This window comes from Poecilia formosa, unplaced genomic scaffold (genome assembly GCF_000485575.1).
Source record: "Poecilia formosa unplaced genomic scaffold, Poecilia_formosa-5.1.2 Scaffold69, whole genome shotgun sequence".
In the NCBI taxonomy this organism is placed as follows: Eukaryota; Metazoa; Chordata; class Actinopteri; order Cyprinodontiformes; family Poeciliidae; genus Poecilia; species Poecilia formosa.
The window spans coordinates 769629-791193 of record NW_006800008.1 but is presented as its reverse complement, the minus strand read 5'-3'; the positions used below and the strand labels follow the sequence as shown (position 1 = coordinate 791193).

The 21565-nt window shown below is 36.1% G+C and overlaps 1 protein-coding gene across 12 annotated transcripts in view; it reads left to right on the top strand.

Annotated features, from left to right (window-relative positions):
* magi2a (membrane associated guanylate kinase, WW and PDZ domain containing 2a) overlaps positions 1-21565 on the top strand; it is a 237516-nt gene that overhangs the window by 120279 nt on the left and 95672 nt on the right. For 11 of the 12 annotated variants that reach the window (XM_016673025.1, XM_016673027.1, XM_016673026.1 and 8 more), the window contains 2 exons: positions 11522-11641; positions 18743-18961. In XM_016673025.1, coding sequence (XP_016528511.1) covers positions 11522-11641; positions 18743-18961 — 339 coding nt within the window. Of the gene's footprint in view, positions 1-11213; positions 11323-11521; positions 11642-18742; positions 18962-21565 lie in introns of those variants that run through there. The other variant, XM_016673029.1, reaches the window with a different exon arrangement.

Below are 21565 nucleotides of genomic sequence, written 5' to 3'. Positions count from 1 at the left end.
TTTGTGAGCAGCATAAATCCAGTCGAGGAAATAACCCAGTGAGTGTTTTTCGGGGAGCAGAAAGCATTATTGCTTCCATTTGTCAAGCTGTGAGAAGAGGCTGTTGTGAGCTGACAAACAAGAGAGTGTTATGCTAAATGTTTTGCAGGGAATAAAATATGACTGACCCTTTACTCAGAGGCAATATTCATGAGAGTGATTTGACTTTTGCAGGAAGTTTATTTGGGTTGCTTTCACACTGGTGAAGCTCTTTATGCATTCCCTCTTTTCCTTCCTCTATTAGTTTATCAAGCCTCCTGTCGTTCTCCTTCCTCTCCTGGCTCCTTGGGGGAAGGATGCGGTCATCAATATCTCTGGTTGCATTACGGGCCGTCTGCCTAGCACCTCCTGGAGGGCAGAGCTATTAATGGGTTTGGGTAGAGGCCGGCAGAAGGCCAGCGGAGGGAGGCTGCTTTGCTGTCTGGCTTTCTCTCACCTCACTTGTTGTCAATAACCTGCAGAACAACACGCTCATTCCCACCAAACCTGAAAATCTCATTTATTGGGAGCGCTCACGAAAATGATTGAATTCTGACTTTAATATCAGAAGATTAGACCTAAAAAGGATCAACAGCCTGGTAAAGACGGCTGGCTCTGGAGGATTCTATATAAAATCAAGAAAATTATGGAGAACCCTGACATCATCTTCATGAGACTGGCAAGAAAAACAGACTCTTCAGTCAGAGGCTAATTCACATTTGCTGTAATACAGACTGCTACAGGAGATCCTTCCTTCCCAAAGCCATAACTCTTCAGTAACTCTTTGAGAATTTTTTAATTAATGTGCATTACGACAACATAAATTGCTCCCTCAGGATCAATAAAGTAATTTTGAATTTAAATAAAGTCAGAATTCTGAGAAAGAAATTTGAGAGAAAATTATTTGAGAGAAAACTTTGGAATTCTGAGAAAGAATTCTAAGAAATGTTGGAATTCTGGGAAAAAAGTCAGAATTCTGAGAGACAAGTTTGAGAAAAAAGTCGGAATTTCAAGAAAACAATAGGCATTTCGAGGAAAAACTTTGGAATTCTGAGAAGTTGGAATTCGAGGGAAAAAAATCTGAATTCTGAGAAAAAAGTCAGAATTCTGAGAAAAACTCCTGAATTCTGAGAAACTTAAGAATTCTGAGAAATAATTGATGGAAAAGTCTGAATTTTGAGAAAGTTGGAATTATGAGGGAAACATTTGGAATTGAGATAAAAGTAGTAATTTTGAGAAACTTAAGAATTTTGAAAGAATTTTTTTTATCTGAATTTTGGTAAAAACTCGGAATTCTGAGATTAAGGTTGGAATTCTGTGATTAGTCAGAATTCTTTAGAAAAAGGTCAGAAATGGTTTTTTCTGTCCTCTTCCACACAAGAGTTCCTTATCTATCTATTTTTTTAGATCCAAACCCTCCAGTGTGGTTAGACTGCAGAGCGGCCATATTGACTTTCATCTTTGTCAGAGCGAAAAACATGAGCGTCCCCTGCACTCCCTCCCTCAGTGTGCGAAATCATTGCCTAAATGATGCGTAATCAGAGTTTATTAAGCTGCCGCTCCGTTCCGTCAGTAAAACGGTGAACAAGCACATGGCTAAACGTGCCGTCTGAAGGCGAAATGCAGCGAAAGCAGCTTTTTGGTGATGCGGCGCCACAGTTTGCTGTCCTTCATCAGTCCGCCTCGCCCGCGGGCGGCAGCCGGCTGCTGAATGAGAAACTAATCCATCCCACTAATGCAGGGGCATTACAGCTGCCCGTCACTTCCTAATTGACTAATGGCTGGATTAGAATGGTTACAATGAGTGGTGCTGACGCCGTCTTGGCCAGTTGTGACTCTGGGTTTATGGTGAGAAAGAGCCTTACACACAGGCTGAGCTAAAAAAAACAACAACCTGGAAAGGGACAGAGCTCAGAAGGCAATAATCCTGACTTTAACTTTAACTACGTAACTTTATCAGATCTAATGCACCTCAGTTTAATTATTTTACAAACCTTGATTTTGGTCCGCTTGAAGTGAACTCTGGTTCAGTTTGAATAAATATGTGGACCGGAGACCGCTCCAAAAACAAGAAGTGGACTAAAGCGCAAAGCATTCTGGGTAAATACAATTATTTGTACCCCTTGAAATCTTTGTGAAAGGCAACAGAACCATTTGGGGTTTTTTTTGCTTTTTTTTGTCCTCCTGATTAGTTTCTTGGAGCTTTTGATATAAAAATGTGACATTTCTTACACCTTCCAAAAGTCAAAAATATTAAACTTTTGAAATGCAGAAATTTCTAAGTTCATTCTAGAAAATTTGTGAGATTACTCTCAAATTTTCTGAAATTTCTTTCTATTGACTTGTTTTGATCGGAGTCTGCTTCAAAAGCAGGGAACAGATTATAGCGCAGGGCATTCTGGGTAGAAACAACCAAACCAAATGTGACTTGTGGTCTTTTACCAAAACCAAAAGAACAGCTAAAATCTCAATTTCTGTTTAGTTGCACTCAAGTCTTCTTCAGAGGTTTTTGTGTGGTTTCCTGCAGTTGTTCTTGGTGTAGCGCCCCCACAGGCGAGGAGGGGAACAGGTTTTTCAAAGAGTTTAGATCATTTGACAGTGCAGTGTGAAAGCGAACCACACAAGCTGAAAAAGTAACAAATGTTGCAATTTTGTTCCAAGTCTACTGGACTGTCAGGTGTGAAAACACCCTAAGTTGGGCAAAGTCACTCCTTAGACTTGTGTTTTAAATTCTTAAACTGTAGTTTAAAAAATGAACTGTATGTTGAATTATCATTTTCAAAAGTCGGGTGTCGTTGGCTCATTAGCGACCGCTCATGGCTCTGACGGAGACAAACATATTCTTCAGTGGAAGGTGCGTTTGATTTATTAACCAGTGGCACTTTTAAAATGAACATCAAATTTGATGACATGTTGTTGGAGCCTTTTGTTTCTGCTAGCTGATCAGTCACCGCTCGTTTCCAGGCGATCACTCAATCGCAAAACTAAACATCAAACCTAGAAAACGTGTAACTGATTCACTGTTTTGTTTGTGTGGGAAATGTTTTTGTGTTTTTTGGCTTTACTGATGCACTTGAATGCAAACTCTAGCTCTGTTGGCTAGCTAGCGGAGCTGCTGTTGCCATGGAAACGGGTGTGGAGTTCAATAAACAATAAAAAAAAATATGCCTCATTCGCTAATAGAAAGTTGTAATATTCATAATAATCAGAAGTGGTAGGGCAAAATATTTCATAAAGTATTTAACAAACTGTCTCCTACAGCGGCCGTTGTGTGATATTTAACCAGTTGTCCAATCTAAAAAATAAATCAGCTTAGTCCTCTTTTCCAACTTTCCAAGTTTACATATCAGAACAGTTTTCCCAACTTTATTTTAAGGCACATTTAATAGAAATCGGATAAAAAAATAAGGGCCTTACAAATATTCATGCTCATTCTGCTTCAAAGCAGATCGATTTCCCGTGACTCAGTTTGTTTCGGTGTCTGTGGTCTCTACTGTATTAAAACTGTGGTTCAGGTTGATCAAGTTTTCAGGTCACTGAATCTCTTTTTCTTGATCTTTGGAGATCAAATTGGTAAAAATTTGCCTGTCCAGATTTAAAGTTTTTTCTGCCTGGAGGCAACGCATACAGGAATTAGTCTTATGGCTGAATTATAAATCATAGTTTGCAAAAGTTGTCAAGATAGTAATTGAAACATCAAGAAGCTAAAATGAAAGTGAGGTTCGCTGAAGCTAGAAAAGCCTTTAATTGAACTGGAAGTTGTCGAGGCAACCAACACAATTACTATTCAGACCAAATCAGAGACTTTCCAAGCCAATTCAGCTGCTAGATTTTCTCTGACATCATGTTGAACCCTTTGGATTTAATCGCTAAAGCAACAAGCATTTATTTTTAACCCCCTGAAATGAATCATGTTTCTTGATTAGTCATGCATCCTGTGCAAAAATCAAACACAAAAGTTTGTGTCACGCCGCGTCGTTCCTTTTGTTCGGTGAGGATTTGTTTGAATCCTTGTCTTGTAATCTTTTTCTTCCGGCTCGGAGCACAAACACGTCGTCTCCATATCATAAACACGCGCTGCGATCTCTGCCTCTGCTTCAGGATTTAAATCCTTTTGTCTGAAACAGAGGCCAGATATTGTTCCTCTCACCTTCAGTTCTTTGCAGATTTGCTCAGGTCATTTTCACACAGAGGATAACGGAGGTTGTGGAGTCGTGAGAGGATTTCCGAGCGGCAGGGCGGCTGAAGGCTACAACTCATCCATTCACCTGTTTTCCTCTCTCATTCACACACGGCTCACCTTCACTGTCTCCGTAAGGCGATGAGTCGTTTCCTGACCGTTTTCTAACAAACCTGCGGCAGCTTGTTTGTTTTGAAAGTATACAGGTGATTTTGTGCTTTATTTGACAGTGAAAGTACATCTGCAGATGCATTTGGTGTATAAATAAATTAATCATAGCTTAACGTCACGTTTTATCTGAGTTAAATCATCCCTGCAGGCGATATCATGCTTTAATTACTATACATACCAAGTTTCTTCATTAATCTGAATTTGTTTTTTGTTCCATTTCACTTTTCTTTCTCCTTCTAGTTCTCGGTTTTATCTATTTAAAAGATAAAAAGTTTTTGTTTTTTCTGTTTATGTAGAACAAATTCATAGTTTGGATGCTAGTTATTGATTTATGAGTTAATCTAAAGTTGGTTGATCTTATGCTTAATGATAAATTAAGGGTGTCATTTTCTCATAATGTTACCAGAATAAAATAATTTCAAAGCTCTGATGTTGATAATAATTTGATGCTGAAGTTTTAACCTAAAAAGTATTTCCTTATACTCTAAGTACTTCTTCACAAGAGCCTCAATCTTATCAGACTTCTCATAAAATTGACTTTATTCTCATAATATTAAGACTTAAAAAAAACATTATGACTTTATTCTGTTAAAAGTACAACTAAATTCTCATATTATAACTTTTTTCTAGTAATTTTGCAACTTTAATCCCGGAAAATTAAGACTTTATTCTCATAATATTGAGACTTAAAAAAAAAACATTATGACTTTATTCTGTTAAAAGTACAACTAAATTCTCATAATATTATAACTTTTTTCTAGTAATTTTGCAACTTTAATCCCGGAAAATTAAGACTTTATTCTCATAATATAAAGACTTTTTTAAAAATACAATTTTGACTATTCTCGTAAAATTACAACTAAATCATCATAAGACTTTTTCTACTAATATTACGACAACTTTACTGTCATATTATGACCTTTTTTCTAATAATAATAATATTACAGCTTTTTTCTGGTATTAATACGGCTCTATCCTCATATTACGACTTTATCCTGGTAACAGCTTTTTTTGGTGATATTGCAACTTTATTCTGGTTAAAATTACAACTTAATTTCTGTAATATTATAACTTTGTTCTCATTAGTTTGACTATATTCTCGTACAAGTATATTCTGGTAATATAACTTTTTTTACGTAATTTTATTTAATTTTTTTTGTAATACTTCCATACTTCTACCATCATTTGCTGCATGGGTTTAGGATACGTTTCCTGTAATCTACCTGTTGAGATTTGCACAGATGGTCATTTCATTTACCCCAAATAAATGTCCTATAAATTGCTGTAATGTAGCCATTCTAGCAGTGATAAACTCATTTGAAGTCGCTCTCTTTCCGTCTCTACAGAGTCACAGATTATGTCAAAAATTGATTGGCCTTGTGGTTTCTTCTTTTTCAAAAAAAAAAAAAAAAAAAAACGAGAAATCCCTCACACGCCACAAGACGCAGCTAAATATAGTTCTGCCACATCAAAGGTCTTCTTTGAAAATATGTCTGTGTGTGTGTTTGCTGCTCAGTCAGTAGCTGTGCCTTGGAGGAAGGCTAATCTGAGAGGTACACAGCCCCCGTCTCCCCTCCGCCCCCACCATGCCGACAGACACAATCAACACGCTCTCCTCTGGAGCTGCGACACATGCTCTGACAATCACTTTCTCTTATTTTGTTCCCTGCTGCTTGTTTGTTCTCATAAGCCTTAACAAATCACTCCCTGTGTGTTCTGCTTTATTGATTTTGCTTTGAAGGGTTCTCCAAGCAGGTACGAGAGCAAACCGGCTTTCATGTTATTTCATTTGATACTGGAATCCGGATCATGTGCTTGTCAAAATAAGATGACTGTTGAGGAAGAGGGCTGTAAAAAATAGTTTGTCGTTATCAGATGATTTACTAGTCATTGGTTGTTGTGTCAAAGGTGACCTAGGATAGCACTATGATCCATAAAAACCATGTTTCTTGCATGTTTTGCACTAAATCATCCTGAGATAATGAGATTTTAGTCTGGTCAGTAATTTCAGAATTGGCAGTTTTAGGACCTCTTGTCACATTAAAGGGAACCTAATCTGAAAAATTAACATTTTCTGCAATTTTGTGTGTCCATTTGGGTTACTGCTGCTTCTAAAACCATAACAAGCGTTAAAAAAACACCCAGCAGTCTTTTTGGCAATAAATTGCCAAAAATGATCCGTTTCAAAAACTTACAGAATGTAACGTTGCAAATCCGCAGGCACTGCCCGTTACCTGGCAACCCCAGCAGAGTTCTGGCCGTCACCGAGCAACCCCAGCAGAGTTCTGCCCATCACCTAGCAACCCAAGCTGAGCTCCGACAAGGTTGTTCAGCTGGTTTTCATATTCAAATTCAAATTCAAAAATACTTTATTAATCCCAGAGGGAAATTAAATGTTGTAACTCATTAATTTAATTCTTCAGAGTTATTGAAGAAGTTGGCAGGAAAGATCTATTGTAGCAGTCTGTATTACAGTGAATCTCAAGAAGCCTCTGACTGAAGATATTCTGCCTTCACAAAACAGTCTCATGAAAAGGATGGTCAGGGTTGTCCATCATTTTCTTGCTTTTATGAAGAATGGTAATACTTTTTGATGTTGTTTGTGCTGTACAATGGCTGCTGGAAAAGTGTTTTGTGGTTTACTCACCATTAAGAAACCTCTTGCTGCATTCTTGTTGGTTGTACATTAGGCTCCACTTTCAAAGATGTACGCTTGTAAAATTGCACATGTGATGCGGCTATTTTCACGTCTGAGTGTAAACGTTGAGTGTGGGGTTGTGGCCAGGAGCAGTTTATTTGGATTTAAAGGTGACCTATCATGGTTGATCGGGTTAGGATAGATATATGGGCGATACAAAACAAGTTTGTTACTTTTCTTTTTTTGCCTAAAATCATTCTTAAATAATGAGATTTTAGTCAGCAGTAAAACCAGCTGACCAAACGTGCTAGAGCTCGATTGGGTTGCTATGCGACGGGCTGGGGTTGCTAGGTGACGGGCTGGCGTTGCTAGGTGACAGGCAGTTAACGCCAAAAAAATAGCTGGGCTGGTCTTTTTTTAAGGACTTTGGCTGGTTTTAGAAGCAGTAGAAAACCAAAATGAAGTACAGAGATGTTCAACATGTGAATTTTGCATAATAGTTCCGCGTTAAGATATTTCATGAAATTGGGCTTTACTTAACATTGATTAGTTATTTGATACTGATCAAGAATGTCTTTTTTCTAAGCGATTTAAACAGATTTAAATCAGTTTTTTTTTTTATTATTTGTTTAAGCTCAAGTTTGGCGGTTCTCACTGAAGGCGGTCATATATCTTCAGCATTTGAGGTTGGAAATATTGAGTCAAATGAATCAGAGCTTAAAATAACCATGTAGAAGCTTCCTGAATTAGCTCTGCTGACCTTAGTTCAACTAAAATAAAACTTTGATTATTAAAGTCTCACTTATTCAGTTAAAAAGGGGACAGAGTACATTATTTAGCACTCAACTAAATATAGTCAGTTTTAGAAGTGGTAGCTTTCATCAGTGGGTTGTCTATCATATTTAATTAGTTGTTTCAACTTTAACTTTAGAAAGACTGAAAAAAAAGGGTTTTGTTTTTTTAAACTTCAATCTTCCTTTTGAAAAAATCTCCTCAAATATTTGACAACCAGTGGTGGGCCCTGATCATTCCTCAGACCAAAAATGAGTCACGAATAATCCATGTTTTTTTAGACTGGAACAAAACCTCTGAAAATGGAAGCAAAGCAATCCAAAACATTAGATCTGTATTAGACTGAACACATAAACCTCATATTTTATTTAAGATGAATCTGTGTGGCTCTCTTTAACACTTAGGAGTTAAGATGAAGAATCAAAAAATATTTAAAAATATGAATATGTTAACCTAAAATTGTAAACTATACAACGCAAAATGAGGGTACCTTTTCTTTTATTTCCACTTAAAACAGATTTTTTATTTTTTATTTTTTGCATTATTCAGACGGTTCAATCTCTTTTAAAGCAATAATATTATCATTGTTCATTAAAAAACATAAAAATTAAAATCAGGTGTTTCAGGAAAAACGACAAACTTTTAAGGCTTCACAATATATCGCAAATAAATAGTCATTACAATAAATCAACAAAAATATATCGCAATAGACACGGGATCAATATCAACAGAAAATACATCTGATAGGATTTTTAATAATGTCAATAAACTCAGATCCAGAACCGCACAGCATTCTGGGAGATGTAGGCAAAGGAAAGGCTTAAGCCTCTGGTGCTCACTCTCTCTTTGGTTACCTAGCAACTCACTCATTTTTTGGTTACCTAGCAACAAGCTGTTGAGTAGCTTGCGCAGCAGCAGTTTCAGGTTCTGCTTTATAATTGCTTAAAAATAAAAAAAAACAGCTAGGAATGAAAACTGGATAAATATTTATTTAATATTTCAGTAATTTAAAACCTAAAAAAACAAGTCAGCAATCATTGATATCGACCAATATGATACACTTATATCATGGTATGTTTTTTCAGCCATATTGTCCAACCGTGTGCTAATGTAATGTTTAGCTAGTTGGACAGAGTGTCATGGCAACACATGCTCACACATTGCCCTAAATGTCAAAGGTTGCAAATAAAAAAAAGCATAAAAGGGATTTATTGCAACTAATATCACAACTTTTTGTAAAAACATTTTATCGTCTGTCCATGTCTATTCGCTTATAGGGAAATGTGACCCAAATCAGGTTTGGGTAACTACAGGAAGTCTGAACATCCCAATTCAAATATCTGTATTTGTGTTGTTTCCGTATGTGGAGCTAAATCTGACATATCCAATAATTTTCAAGTCAGAATGAAGTCGAAATGATCATGTTGCATTTTATCTAATATTTTTATCCAAACAGACTTCTTTGTTTCACAAAATTCCATTGTTATAAGTTGTTCTTTATTTTTTCTAACTTCTCTTTGGCCTTTTATAATCTCGTGGTAATAATGTCTGTTCTCGTTTCTCAACAACTTTAAAATCCACCCATAGATGGCGGCCATTTTTGTTTCCATAATCAGAGGCTGCTGTGTGACGTCTTATGCACATGTGGGTCGTTTGAGGTTATTCACACAGACAGAAGTGTGATTGCATTTAATTAGTAGTACGAACAACCATGCAAAAAAATAAATAAATAAAATCTGAACTGAGCATTTAGTCCTGCTGTGTGAACGTTGCCTTAGTCTAAAGTGAATAAAATTGTGTGACTTGTGGGAGTTGAAAACATATTGATGGCGTATTTTTCATCCCCCAGTTGCGTTTCCACAATTAAACAGCAACTATTTACAGTATCTCTCTGTAAGTCCCAACAAACAGAGTTTATACGGGCTCTGTTTTTAGTTTGAACAATGTTCTCAGATGTGAAAACCCATTCGGCACCTCCAGGGTAGAGCGCTGCGTGCTATCACAGCTGGGATCAGCTTTAGCAAGTCTAATTAGCACATGGCAAAGACGGAACATTTACGAAGTTGTTTGTACCGCATTTGATGCTGTAAACATTTTTTAAGTAACTAAAAGAAGATCCTTACATGTCAGTAAACTTGACTCAAGACGTCGCAGTGCAGAGGGGAATATTGCTGTTATTAGCGGAGCCTCCTGTCAGGAAGTCTTTGACATGCTGTCACCTCCATGCAAATGGGCTGGATTTCACCTCTGGGTGTCCAAATTGCATCACTTAGCTGCTAAATTGGTGCTTCGCCTTTCCTCCACTGGCTAAAAGCTCAAATAGTCGACCTTTGCCATGCAGGAGAGAAAGAGACAAAAAAGAATGAAGAAGAATGAAGAAACGGAACGGGGTCGGCGCGGTTACGCTCGGGGTTATTCTAAAACATCAACCAAAGTTTGATCATTTTAGGCATTAATGTGCATATCTATACAGAAATTACATTGCAGCATCAGTTTATCCTTAATCATATTTTCACAGGTTAGACATTTCAGAAACTGATAAAAACATCAGTCACCAATTATGGAACAATCAATAAACATCATGTTTTGTCAAATGCCTTCATCAAAGTTGTCAAGCAAGTGGACATTAAACATGTTGATCAATATTCCAGTTGTTAATCAAAGGAAACTCTAAACAAATATGTTTTAGCCTTGATTTAAAGAAAGTCAGTGTTTCAGCAGTTTTGCAGTTTTCTAGAAGTTTGTTCCAGATTTGTGGTGCATAGAAGCTGAATGATGCTTCTCTGTGTTTGGTTCTGGTTCTGGATGCAGAGCAGAACCAGAAGACCTGAGGGGTCTGGAAGGTTGCTATGACAACAGCAGATCTTTAATGTGCTGTGGTGTTAAGCCTTTCAGTGATTTATACACAAAATATAAGTATTTTAAGTAAAATCTACACAATGCCAAGTATTTTATATAAATTACTTAGGGAGCCAATGTAAGGACGTATGAATTAGTTTCTCTAAATTTTACTGGATCATTAGTTTTTTAATCCTAGAAACATTCTTCGGGTGATAAAGGGCTGATTTTGTAACTGTCTTTATGTGTCTCTGAAGGTCCAGACCCAGTTTTCAGGCCTGATCTTTAGTTTCCAGCTGTAAGAACTTGAGCTGACTCTTGATCTTTTCTCTTTTGGTCCAAAAATAACGACTTCAGTTTTGTTCTGTTCATCTGGAGAAAGCTGTGGCACTTTCATGCATTGTTTTGTTCTTAGCATCTAGTTAAAGTTTGGGTTCGAAGTCACCTGGTGACATCATAATGTAGAGCTGTGTATCATCGGCGTAGTCATGGTAACTAATCTTACTTTTGAATGTTGTAGATGGAGATGGAATCTCCTTTCAAAATCTTCTCTGTTTCTTTAGTAATTTGGGTTTTATTTGTGGTTTTATTATTGTGGAGGCAAAAGGAGATAACACATCCTGCTAATGGTTTGATTAAGGGTATAAAATGGATTTGGCCTGCATGCATGGAAACCAACAAAGAGGTGAATTAACACCAGAGTCATGATTTTACACTAGTATGTTTCATAATTAAGCATCCGATCCAGTGTAGCTTGCTGGTGTTTTAAGAGTGGGAGAGTGATAATGGTCCACATTACTCTGATACTGAGATACTGAACAAGTGAGTCTTCTGCTCCGTTATACAGCAGTGAAGCTCTAACCGCTGTTTTCTGTTTTTCACAGGCACTACTCGGCAGCCCAAGGAGGGAGAAGTCCCAGGCGTGGATTATAACTTTGTGACCGTCGACCGGTTTATGGAATTGGAGAAAAGCGGCGCTCTGCTGGAGAGCGGAACATATGAAGGTGAGGATTCAGTAAAGATGGTGCCTGTGACTGTGGCATTTTTGATTCTTTACAGAAGGCAACTAGGGTTGAAACTATTAATCGATTATTGAAATAATCATCAATTAATTTAGTAATTGATTAATCATTAACTGGTTTTAGCCATTTCAAAACCAGCTGAAATGATTAATTGGATTAATTTGATTATTCAAATAATTATCAAGTGATTGATTAATCATTATCTGATTTATACAGACTCTAGAAAAGGGATGTTTGCTGAAAGAGAGCACTTATTAAGACAAAACTGTATAAAATATACAGACATTTTGTGTTTAAGATTAATAAAAAAACATCTGTCTGTAAATATGTCCTGCCAGAAACTCCTCATGTGGCATCGTTTCAGCTTCACCTGGTTTGAAACTAAATTATTAAATAGTCATCAGATTAGCTTTCCTTGAAGGCTAGTCAGTCAGAAAAGACTTTTCTCACGTTGATGTCAAGCTTCACTAAAGAATTTCTACATTGTTGCATTATTTTTTATTTATTTGCATCTTTTAATGCGTTTCTGATATTGTATAAGCAGAATGTGCCAAATTCTTATCCGATTAATCATTGGAATTATTGATTAATCGCTAACTGAAATAATCGTTAGCTTCACTATAACATGGCAGGGGATTTATTCCTCCATTTTTTTCTTGAGCTCTACATTCATCCATCCATCTTTTAGCTCTGTGGAGGAGAGAGAGTCATCAGTCATCAAGGACGCTTAAAGGAATCTGTAAACACTGAATAGTGGAGAAAAAAGCCCACACACACACTTCCTCAGCACCTTCATGCTGCCTTTCTCATGGCCTGGACCTTGAGCTGCAGCAGCTCTTCAGTCTCTGAATCAAAACAAACACATTCTTTGTCGGTGGTCAGATAGGCTGGACACTCGGATTTTAAACTTAGCTCAAAATGCTTCCCTTGGTCCGCCTGACGACCTCCAACTCCAGCAAACCCTGCCAATACACAGATAACGCTCTTCTCCTCCCACATGACTCCAGTCTCAGTCTGCTGCTGCAAACTGGAGGATGGAAGAAAATTTAATTTCTGAAGCTCAGTTTAATGCCACTGCCAGGGGGGTTGTCAGATCCTTTTGGCGATGGAAGCTGTTTTCCACAGGGGGGAGAGCGAGGCTGAGATTTTTTCTGTGTAATTGATTTGCCATCATTCAGCATTTTATGTGTTTTAATGATTTAATAGCCAATTAGATGAAGAATAAAAAAATAAAGAATCAAATTTGAAAGGAAGAGTACTTGGAATAATTTGTTACAGCAGCAAAGATTTGTTAAAAGGAACAATTTACAACAGAGCCTCACAGATTCACAGCTTTTTGTTGGGAAGATGTTTCAGCATTCTGCTCACGTCTCACTGATTTGTGTTTTTTCAGTTGGACAAAATCACCGAGGTGTTATTTTAAAACCTGTTCATTCCAGCTTTGGGTCAAATAGTCCCTTCAACAACTCACACATTCATACCTAGACATCTCCAAATTCCAGGCTTTTTTACTTCCATTGTAAACATTAAATAAACTATTTTATTTTCATAAGGAGACATATGATGCAAAATTCACATTTTGCATGATTTTGTACTTCCACTTGCGTCTCACCTGCTCCTAAAATCAACCAAAGCACTTAAAAACATCCACCCACGGGTTGGTTTGTTTGTTTGTTTGTTTGTTTGTTTGTTTGTTTGTTTGTTTGTTTGTTTGTTATTTTGGCAATAAGTAAAAGTTTTTTGGTTTCTGGAAAATTGAAAACGGTTACCCAGCAACCCTAACGTAACCCAGCATGTCACCTAGCAACACAAACTGAGCTCCAGCATGTTTTTTTCAGCTGGTTTTACCACTGTCTGCGCTTTACAATGGCTGCTGGAAAAGACAAGTTGTCGACTTACCATCCAGAAACTACTTGCTGCATTCTTGTTAATTGTGCAGGAGGCTCCACTTCTGCTTTTCAAAGATGTATGATTATAACAGCATTTCTATTTGCAACCGTTTTGTGTGCGAGTGTAAATATTGGGTTGGGAAGGCGTGACTAGCAGCAGCTTATTTGGACTTAAAGTGACAAGAGACCCTAAAGAAAGAAGCTCAAAATAGTAAGAAGTGAGCAAACTAAAATTTCACTTTCTAAGAATGATTTTTTGCAAAAAATCAAAGGAAAACAAAGTGAAAATTTTTTTTTTAAATTGCTGTGGCTGTCAGTCTTTATCTGTGATTTGTGAGTAGATTGTAACTTGTCATAGATGGTAGGACGATCAGTTAGTTTCCACATTATGACTGTTTTTTTATTATTTGTTATCTCTTTTTTTTTTACCATTTTCTTTTATTAGTTTTCAAAGTGTCGCAGCTTTCTTTCAGCCAGCTGAGCAGCAGTGTCTGGCATCAGGATGGGAAGGGAGCGTGACAATAAAAATGTGCAACTTTGCACCAGAAAAACATAAAACCCAAAGCATAAAGTATATTTTAAAAGAAAACAACCAGAGGAGTAGGAAATGTGACGTGCTTCGCTCACAATGGGACCAATAAAGACGATCCTTCGTTCTGAAATTGGTTGTTTTGCTCCGCTGACAAAGTGAAGCAGATGTTTGCACAGATGCACTGGCAGTGTTTGGTTTACATGCAGTTATAAATTGCCTGTAAGGTTGAAATGTTTATGTTACAAGCTTAATGCCTCAGAATGTCTTTATTGCTCTGACTGTAATGCAGAGCTGGAAACTCAGAAACCTGCTGGTTCTTTGTCTGCAGGTCTTCAAATCATTTATTTTCTTCTAAATAAAAATCAGTTTTCACCTTTGGGTTGAATAAATGGGTTAAAACAGGAATAAAATGTTTAGCATCACTAAATAATGACATTTTCTGGATTCTGCTTCACAAATCATACAGATGATGCTTTATTTAGAACAAAGTGGGAAATTTAGCAAATTTAATAAAAATTGTATCTTGACATTTGGTTGAGGTTGCTGGATTTAGAAATGTATTTAATAAGCTCAATGCTTGGCTGCTTTATTTATTTAAAAGCTAGTTTTAGTATTATTTTCTCTTTTATCAAATAATCGATTGATTAATCAATTAATCGATTTAAAACATTGACACACTTGAGACTATTTAAGTGAAAAATTAAATTTGCACACAATCAGGTTCCCTGATGTAGCTATGTACCTAAACATCATCAAACCGGGCTGCAACTGATGATTATTTTAGTTATCGATTAATCTATCAATTATCTTGATGATTAATTGATTAATCAGATTTTTTAAATGGCACATTCTGCAGATTTTTCACTTAGGGCTTTTATTCAATATCAAAATACATTAAATAACTAATTCAATTCCTTTTTTTTAAACAAAAATTAAACATTTTATTGCCTAAAATGCGACAACGTAGCATTCCTTTAGTGAATGTTTACATCAATATGAGCAAAACTCAAATATTTCTGTTTGACTCGGCATCAACACTTTATTACAGCTAATCTGTTTACTGTGTTTTGGATTAAGTTATTTAAAATTTGATAATCAAAAAGTGCTTAATAGATTTTTCCCAGAATTTAAACCAGGTGAAGCTAAAACTATGAGGCCAAACGAGGAGATACCTTTTATTGTTATTATTTGAATAATTGATTCATCACGATTAATCGTTAATCGTTTGGAAAGGACAAAGCAGGCTGAAATTAAGTTTCTAGAATGAAATTCAATGTGACATCCTTGCCTGTATTGTATTTGTTTCCAGAACCGCAGCTACATGAGGCGTGTGTGTGTGTTATGTAAGTTAGCTTTCCTTCTTGTCAGAGGCAAATATTAATCTCGTCAGGTTTCAGGATTTATGTGGGGCTGTTAATCCCAACAGTCCCAATAATCTCTTCCCAGCTCCTCTGTGGTGCCTTGTGTCTTCCAAAGTCGATGGTTTTTTCCACCACTGTGGGACACGAGCTAATTTTTTTCCTTTTAAGTCTCTCTGGCTTCTCCTGGTGTTTTCCTGCAGCCGGTGTTAGCGGTGTCGCTAATGCTTCAGCGCGGTGCATTAAAATAATCCCCATGGATTTTCACACGTCGTCTTCTCATGTATGATCTTTCTACCAGGAGCACCATGGTGCAGCTGAGCAGATAAGCTTTCTTAAAAGCAAACCTTCCATGAACTACTACAGGACAAGGCTGTGGCTGGAGCTGAGTTTTCCACACTCTTGGATTTTATATATAGCATTTGATCTTTTAAGGGAAAATGTGTATTACAGCTCTGATGTTTTAAAAATGTCATTTAAAATCAATTCCAGTTGATAGAAAATGTCTAACCCCAGCTATATCCATCTTTTGAATTGAAAGGTTTATAAAGTTGTCTCTTTTGTTCAACATTTTAGACATTTCCTCCGGTATTAACTTTCAAACATAATTTTTCCTCAGTTTTTCACTCACTTATTGGCTCACCTGGTACAGACAAAAATTAATTGATTAATTTTACATTAAAGATGCCTAATTTAGTTTTTGTCAACTCTATTTCAAACCTTTGTACCAAAAATACAACCAACATTTGGGAGACTCCATCAGAAGTATCTCAGCAGCTGTTATAGTTTAAGAGAAAATGAGGCTGCAACATAAAATAATCTGGATTTTAGTATATAAACCTTTAAAAATATGTAAATAAAAAGAAACAGTAGATCCACCTGTGCAAAGATTGAGGCATCCGAGTTAAACTAAAGCTAATTTATTTCATTTAATAATAATAATAATAATAATAATAATAATAAAGAACATGCTTGGTTGTTTTTTTTTTTTACATGTCTAAATTTTTTTAAATATCTACACTTAGTTTTTTATTTTATCCAATTATCTAATGTAATGTTTGGAATTCCAGTGTAAAAAATTAAAGTTACTACAAATGTAGGCACATTTTACTAATAAAAAAAAAATTAAACCATCAAAATATATACCCCTATTTTTTGGCACTGCCAGAGCTCCATACAATGTCTCTTTTGATTAAGGTTCCGGATCACTGACATCTGTTCTGCGGCCCTTAGAGGATAAACTCAAATACTGATTAGCTTCTGCCCAAGAGTCTGTCGTTTCCATGGATACCAGATATGTCTCTGTTGAACACTTAAAGGTAAAGAGTGCATGGAAAAAGTAAAAAAAAAGGCAAAAAATAATTTAAACTTTTTTCCTTGTTAAAACGTGACATCCAAACTTGCAGAAATTTGGAAGCGTCATAGTTACAAAAGTAAATAAATATATTTATGGAATCCATAATTACAAAAGTCATATTTTTAGCATCCATGTACACAGAATTAACATTTCTAGCATTCATATTTACAAAAGTAACTGAATTTATTTGTACTAATATTTAAAGAAGTAATGAAGAGTAGTCGTATTTGTAGCATCCATATTTACAGAACATTTGTAGCATTCATGCTAACAGAAACAACGTGTAGCATCTCAAAATAGATGTAAAAATGTGCAATAAAGTGCAAATCAACAGTAAAATAAGAAATTATCCTCAACACTTAGAGTTAACATAATTTAAAATAGTTCACAAGTTTATCTTTTTCTGATTAGAATTAAAGCAAGTTGTTGAAATTGGTGATAACAAATTTAGATTTTCTTTTTTTTATTTAGCATTAAATGTGTAGTTAGATTGTTTTCTTCCAAGTTGCTTTTGACTAAATCATTTTAAGAGTTTTAGTGCAACTTTTGGCACAGATTTGTGCCAACCATTGTGGAGGTCTCTGTGTTCCACCTCTAGGAAATAACCAAACATCACGTCTTGGTTTGAGAATAAATAAATGTTTGTCTTTCAGAGAAGCTGCCAAAACTCAAATCGAATCATAGTCACGATGCAAAATCAACTCACTGACAGGAAAAAAAAAAAAAAACCTACTTGGCAATGAGCAGAGAACAAAACGGAGAGAAAAACGTTTATTATTTGAGTACAAGATTTGCTGAAATTTAGCAAAGTAAAATTCTAACATGTCTGGAAATTGATGTGAATCGCAGAACATGAACAAAATAAATTGTCCAAGAGCCGTTGGCACGTCTAAATATCTGAGTTTGGAAATCTTGGGTTTTTGAGGAGCTTTTTATTTTCTATTGTTTTGTTTTTGTAGGTTTTGACATTAAATATGACATTAAATGGGAAATTATAGTTATCAGAACTATAGGCTAGATTTTTCTGAGCGATTCTAAAACTAATTTGTGTCTTTTACTGAATTCAAACCGAAGTAATGTATAGTAGTCCTTCACATATTCACAGTTCAGTACTTTTTATTTTTACTTTTATAGTATTTCTAAAATATCTGAACAAAAATGCAGCTTGGAAACTGAAATACAATACTGATTTAATTTTGTTTAATTTTTAATTACTACTGCAGCTAAAATAAACATGAAGATTAATAAAGTTTAATGACGCCTGGAAAGCTTTTATTTCAATACATCAGCTCAATATTTAAAATAAATACACATTAAATTGTGCTTAGTGATTTAAGTGCAAGATTTTTGGAAATATTCTCAACTTTAAAAAAAATAACCAAAGTATAAGTATTTTTTGGCCGTGGTTATTTAATTTGCAGCAAAGTTGTTTACTAAACTTTATTCTGATTAATAGAAAAAAGTCAAAATATTGTGAAAATAAACTTGTACAAGAGTAAAGGCATAATAATATGAAAATAAAATTGAAATATTTTGAAAATAAAGTTGTTGTATTACAAGAATGTCAAAATATTATGAAAAAAGTCAAAATAATGCCAGAATAAAATCGTAGTATTACAAGAACTTCAAAACATTACAAAAATAAACTTGTATGAGAATAAAGTCGTAATATTTTGAGAAAAAAGTCATATTACCAGAATAAATTTGTAACGTTATGACTTTATTCTTTTCATATTTGACTTTATGCTTGTATTTTTTTTTCTTTTTTTATTTTCTCAGCGTTTCCTTAATACTCCATCATAAATCATAAATCTGTCATAAATCGGTTTAAAAGATAAATATTGGTTTTGCCTTCAAAAACTATTGTAAACTAAAACCCGGATTGATCGGCGCCTGCAGAGAAACGGTTTAATCACCAGCATCTGAATTTCTCTCTGCTTTTCCCAGAAAACTTCTACGGCACCCCGAAGCCTCCAGCTGAGCCCAGCGCTCTGCTGCTCAATGTAACAGACCAGCTGCTGCCGGGCGCCAGACCCAGCTCCGAGGGCAAGAGGAAGCGGAACAAGTCCGTCAGCAACATGGAGAGAGCCGGCGTCGAGCCCCCCAAGGAGGAGGAGGAGGAGGAGAAGCCCGTTGTCAACGGCAACGGCATCGCCGTCACCCCAGGTCAGAGCCCGACACCGTCCGCCGAGGCTGAGGTCGACTCGGCTTTGTCACATCGGTCCTGATTCGCGGCTCCAAGTCGTAGCGACGGCTTCCTCAAAGGCGGTTGCTTAGCAACAGGAGCGGCAACAGACACCCTTCAGTCGAGTTTCTTTAAAGGAGGAAAGAATAAACCGTTAGTGGTGATTTAACTCGTCGACGCTGACGTACTTCACATGATGACATGGATTTACCTCCAAAGTAATTACATCTGCAGCAAAACATGAGGATTGGAGAAGACATGAGAACCAGTCGCCAGAGTGCAAACGCACACGCTGCTGCAGGCTGGTTCAGATCAGCTGACAGATCTGAGCTCATAATTATTTACTTATTTAGCACAAAACAAACTCAAAGTAATCTTCTTAGAAAGTAAGACACTGATCCATGTCTTAATTAAATCGTTTAGCTTCACTCAGTGCCGGGCGATGAATCAAATGTTTTGGTTTTTGAAGATTTAATTTTTGGAAATCTGGAATTTTTTTCTTTTTATGTCGACGTATAAGGCGGCCATCTTGTGTACCAATTTTTTTTTTTTATTACAAGAAAAAACTCATAATATTAGGAGAATAAAGTTGTTATTTTACCAGAAGTCCAACACAAAACAACCAAAAAACTAAAACGAGGAATGTTGAGCATCTTGTGAAGTTACACTTTGGTGCAAATAAAAGAAATACGTAATCTGAATTAAAATACTAACAGTAGCAGGACTTTAAAACAAAAATCAAGATTTACAGGGACTGATCTACTCTCATCCTGAGAACTATGCGCTTTTTTCCTAATTTAAACAACTTTTTTCTAGTAATTTTAAGGCTTTTTTTGTAAAATTGCAACTTTTTCTGGAAAAATTATGGCTACATTCTGACAATTAAACAAATATTTTTGGTAGCCTGACTCTGATTCTCATTCAACCAACAGGTAATTGAAATAAGACACTTTTTGAAAAATATTTTCTCTCATTTCTATTTAAAAAAAAAAATAAAAATAAAAGTTAAAAACGATGAAAACTGGCCAGTAAGCAGCTGGCAGGTGTTGTGGTTCTTAGAAAACAGAAAAAGCAGTTTCAGAAAAACTAATTTTCAACTTTTTTAAACGAGACCCGTTATGAAGAATTCACATTTTTCACTTTTTAATACTTCCATTTAAGTTTCTGCTACTTTGAAAAACAGCCTTAGCACTGAAAAACAATCAACCTGCCGGTTTTTGGCAACAAGTTGCTGCTTTTTGGTGTAGCATTCCACAGGCACTGCGCCGTTACCTAGCAACCCCAGCCAAGCCCAGCCCCGTTACCTAGCAACCCAAATTCCACCACATCTAGTCAGCTGGTTTTACTGCTGCCAGATTAGGCGAGTGTTTTGTTGTTGACTTACCATCCAGAAACCACTTGCTGCACTCTTGTTGGTTGTGCAGGAGGATCCACTTCTGCTTTTCAAAGGTGTACAGTTGTAAAATTGTGTATCTGTTTACAGCCATTTTCTCTTGTGACTGCAAACATGCTCAGAAATATGTAATTAACATGTTTTATATCAAATAAGCAGACGCTGGCCCGTTACCTAGCAACCCCAGTGGAATTCTGCCCGTTACCTAGCAACCCAAGTGGAGCTCCAGCACATTTTGTCAGCTGGTTTTACCACTGTGTCTCCTGTACAATGGCTGTTGGAATAGTGGAAGTGTTTTGTTGTCGACATACCATCCAGAATCCACTTGCTGCATTTTTGTTGGTTGTCCAGGAGGCTCCACTTCTGCTTTTCAAAGGTGTACGGTTATATAAATCCGGTCATGTTTGAAGCCATTTTCATGTGCGACTAATAAATACTGAGTAAATGTTGAACTGAACTAAAATCTCATTATCTAAGAAAGATTTTGGACAGAAAAAAGTGATGAACATTAGGGCTATAGTGATACAATAATCTCACGATACAATACGATGCACAATATTCTGCTCATGATACAATATATATTGGGATATTTAGCAAACCATACAATTTTGCGATTTTCTGAAAGATTTTAGAGGTACAGAGTGATTTTGGTGACATTTTGTGACTGTTATAGAGTTGGATTGGATTAATTTACCTGAAAACTGATTAAAAGCACCAATTACACAATACCTGGCTCTGGTTGGACATGGACACAGACTTAAAGTCGACAGCTGAATAAAATGAATCAAAGAAGTGGTGAGAAAACATGTTTAATTGAAACAGTACAAACTGTAGCTTACATGCATTTGTAAAGTAAATAAAGTGCACCAAGTACCTGCTCTGAATAGTCTGATACCTTTTTAACCTTGACACTTAGCATCTGAAGGAATCACTCTAAGCCTGATGACCTAATCACTCTCCCGGTGAAGCAAGCAGTGAGTGAGCAAGGTGACAGTTGGATGTTACAATACTTGCGGATGAATAGCAATTTTTTTCTAGGAAAGAAAATATCTATATATCGCAAAATCGATATTATTACACAGCCCTAATGAACATGTCTTATTTCACCCATAGGCGTGACGTAACCTGCAGAAAGACACATAATAGGTCACATTTATCGTGATGCACTTTCAGCTTTTTATTAGCTGTTCAA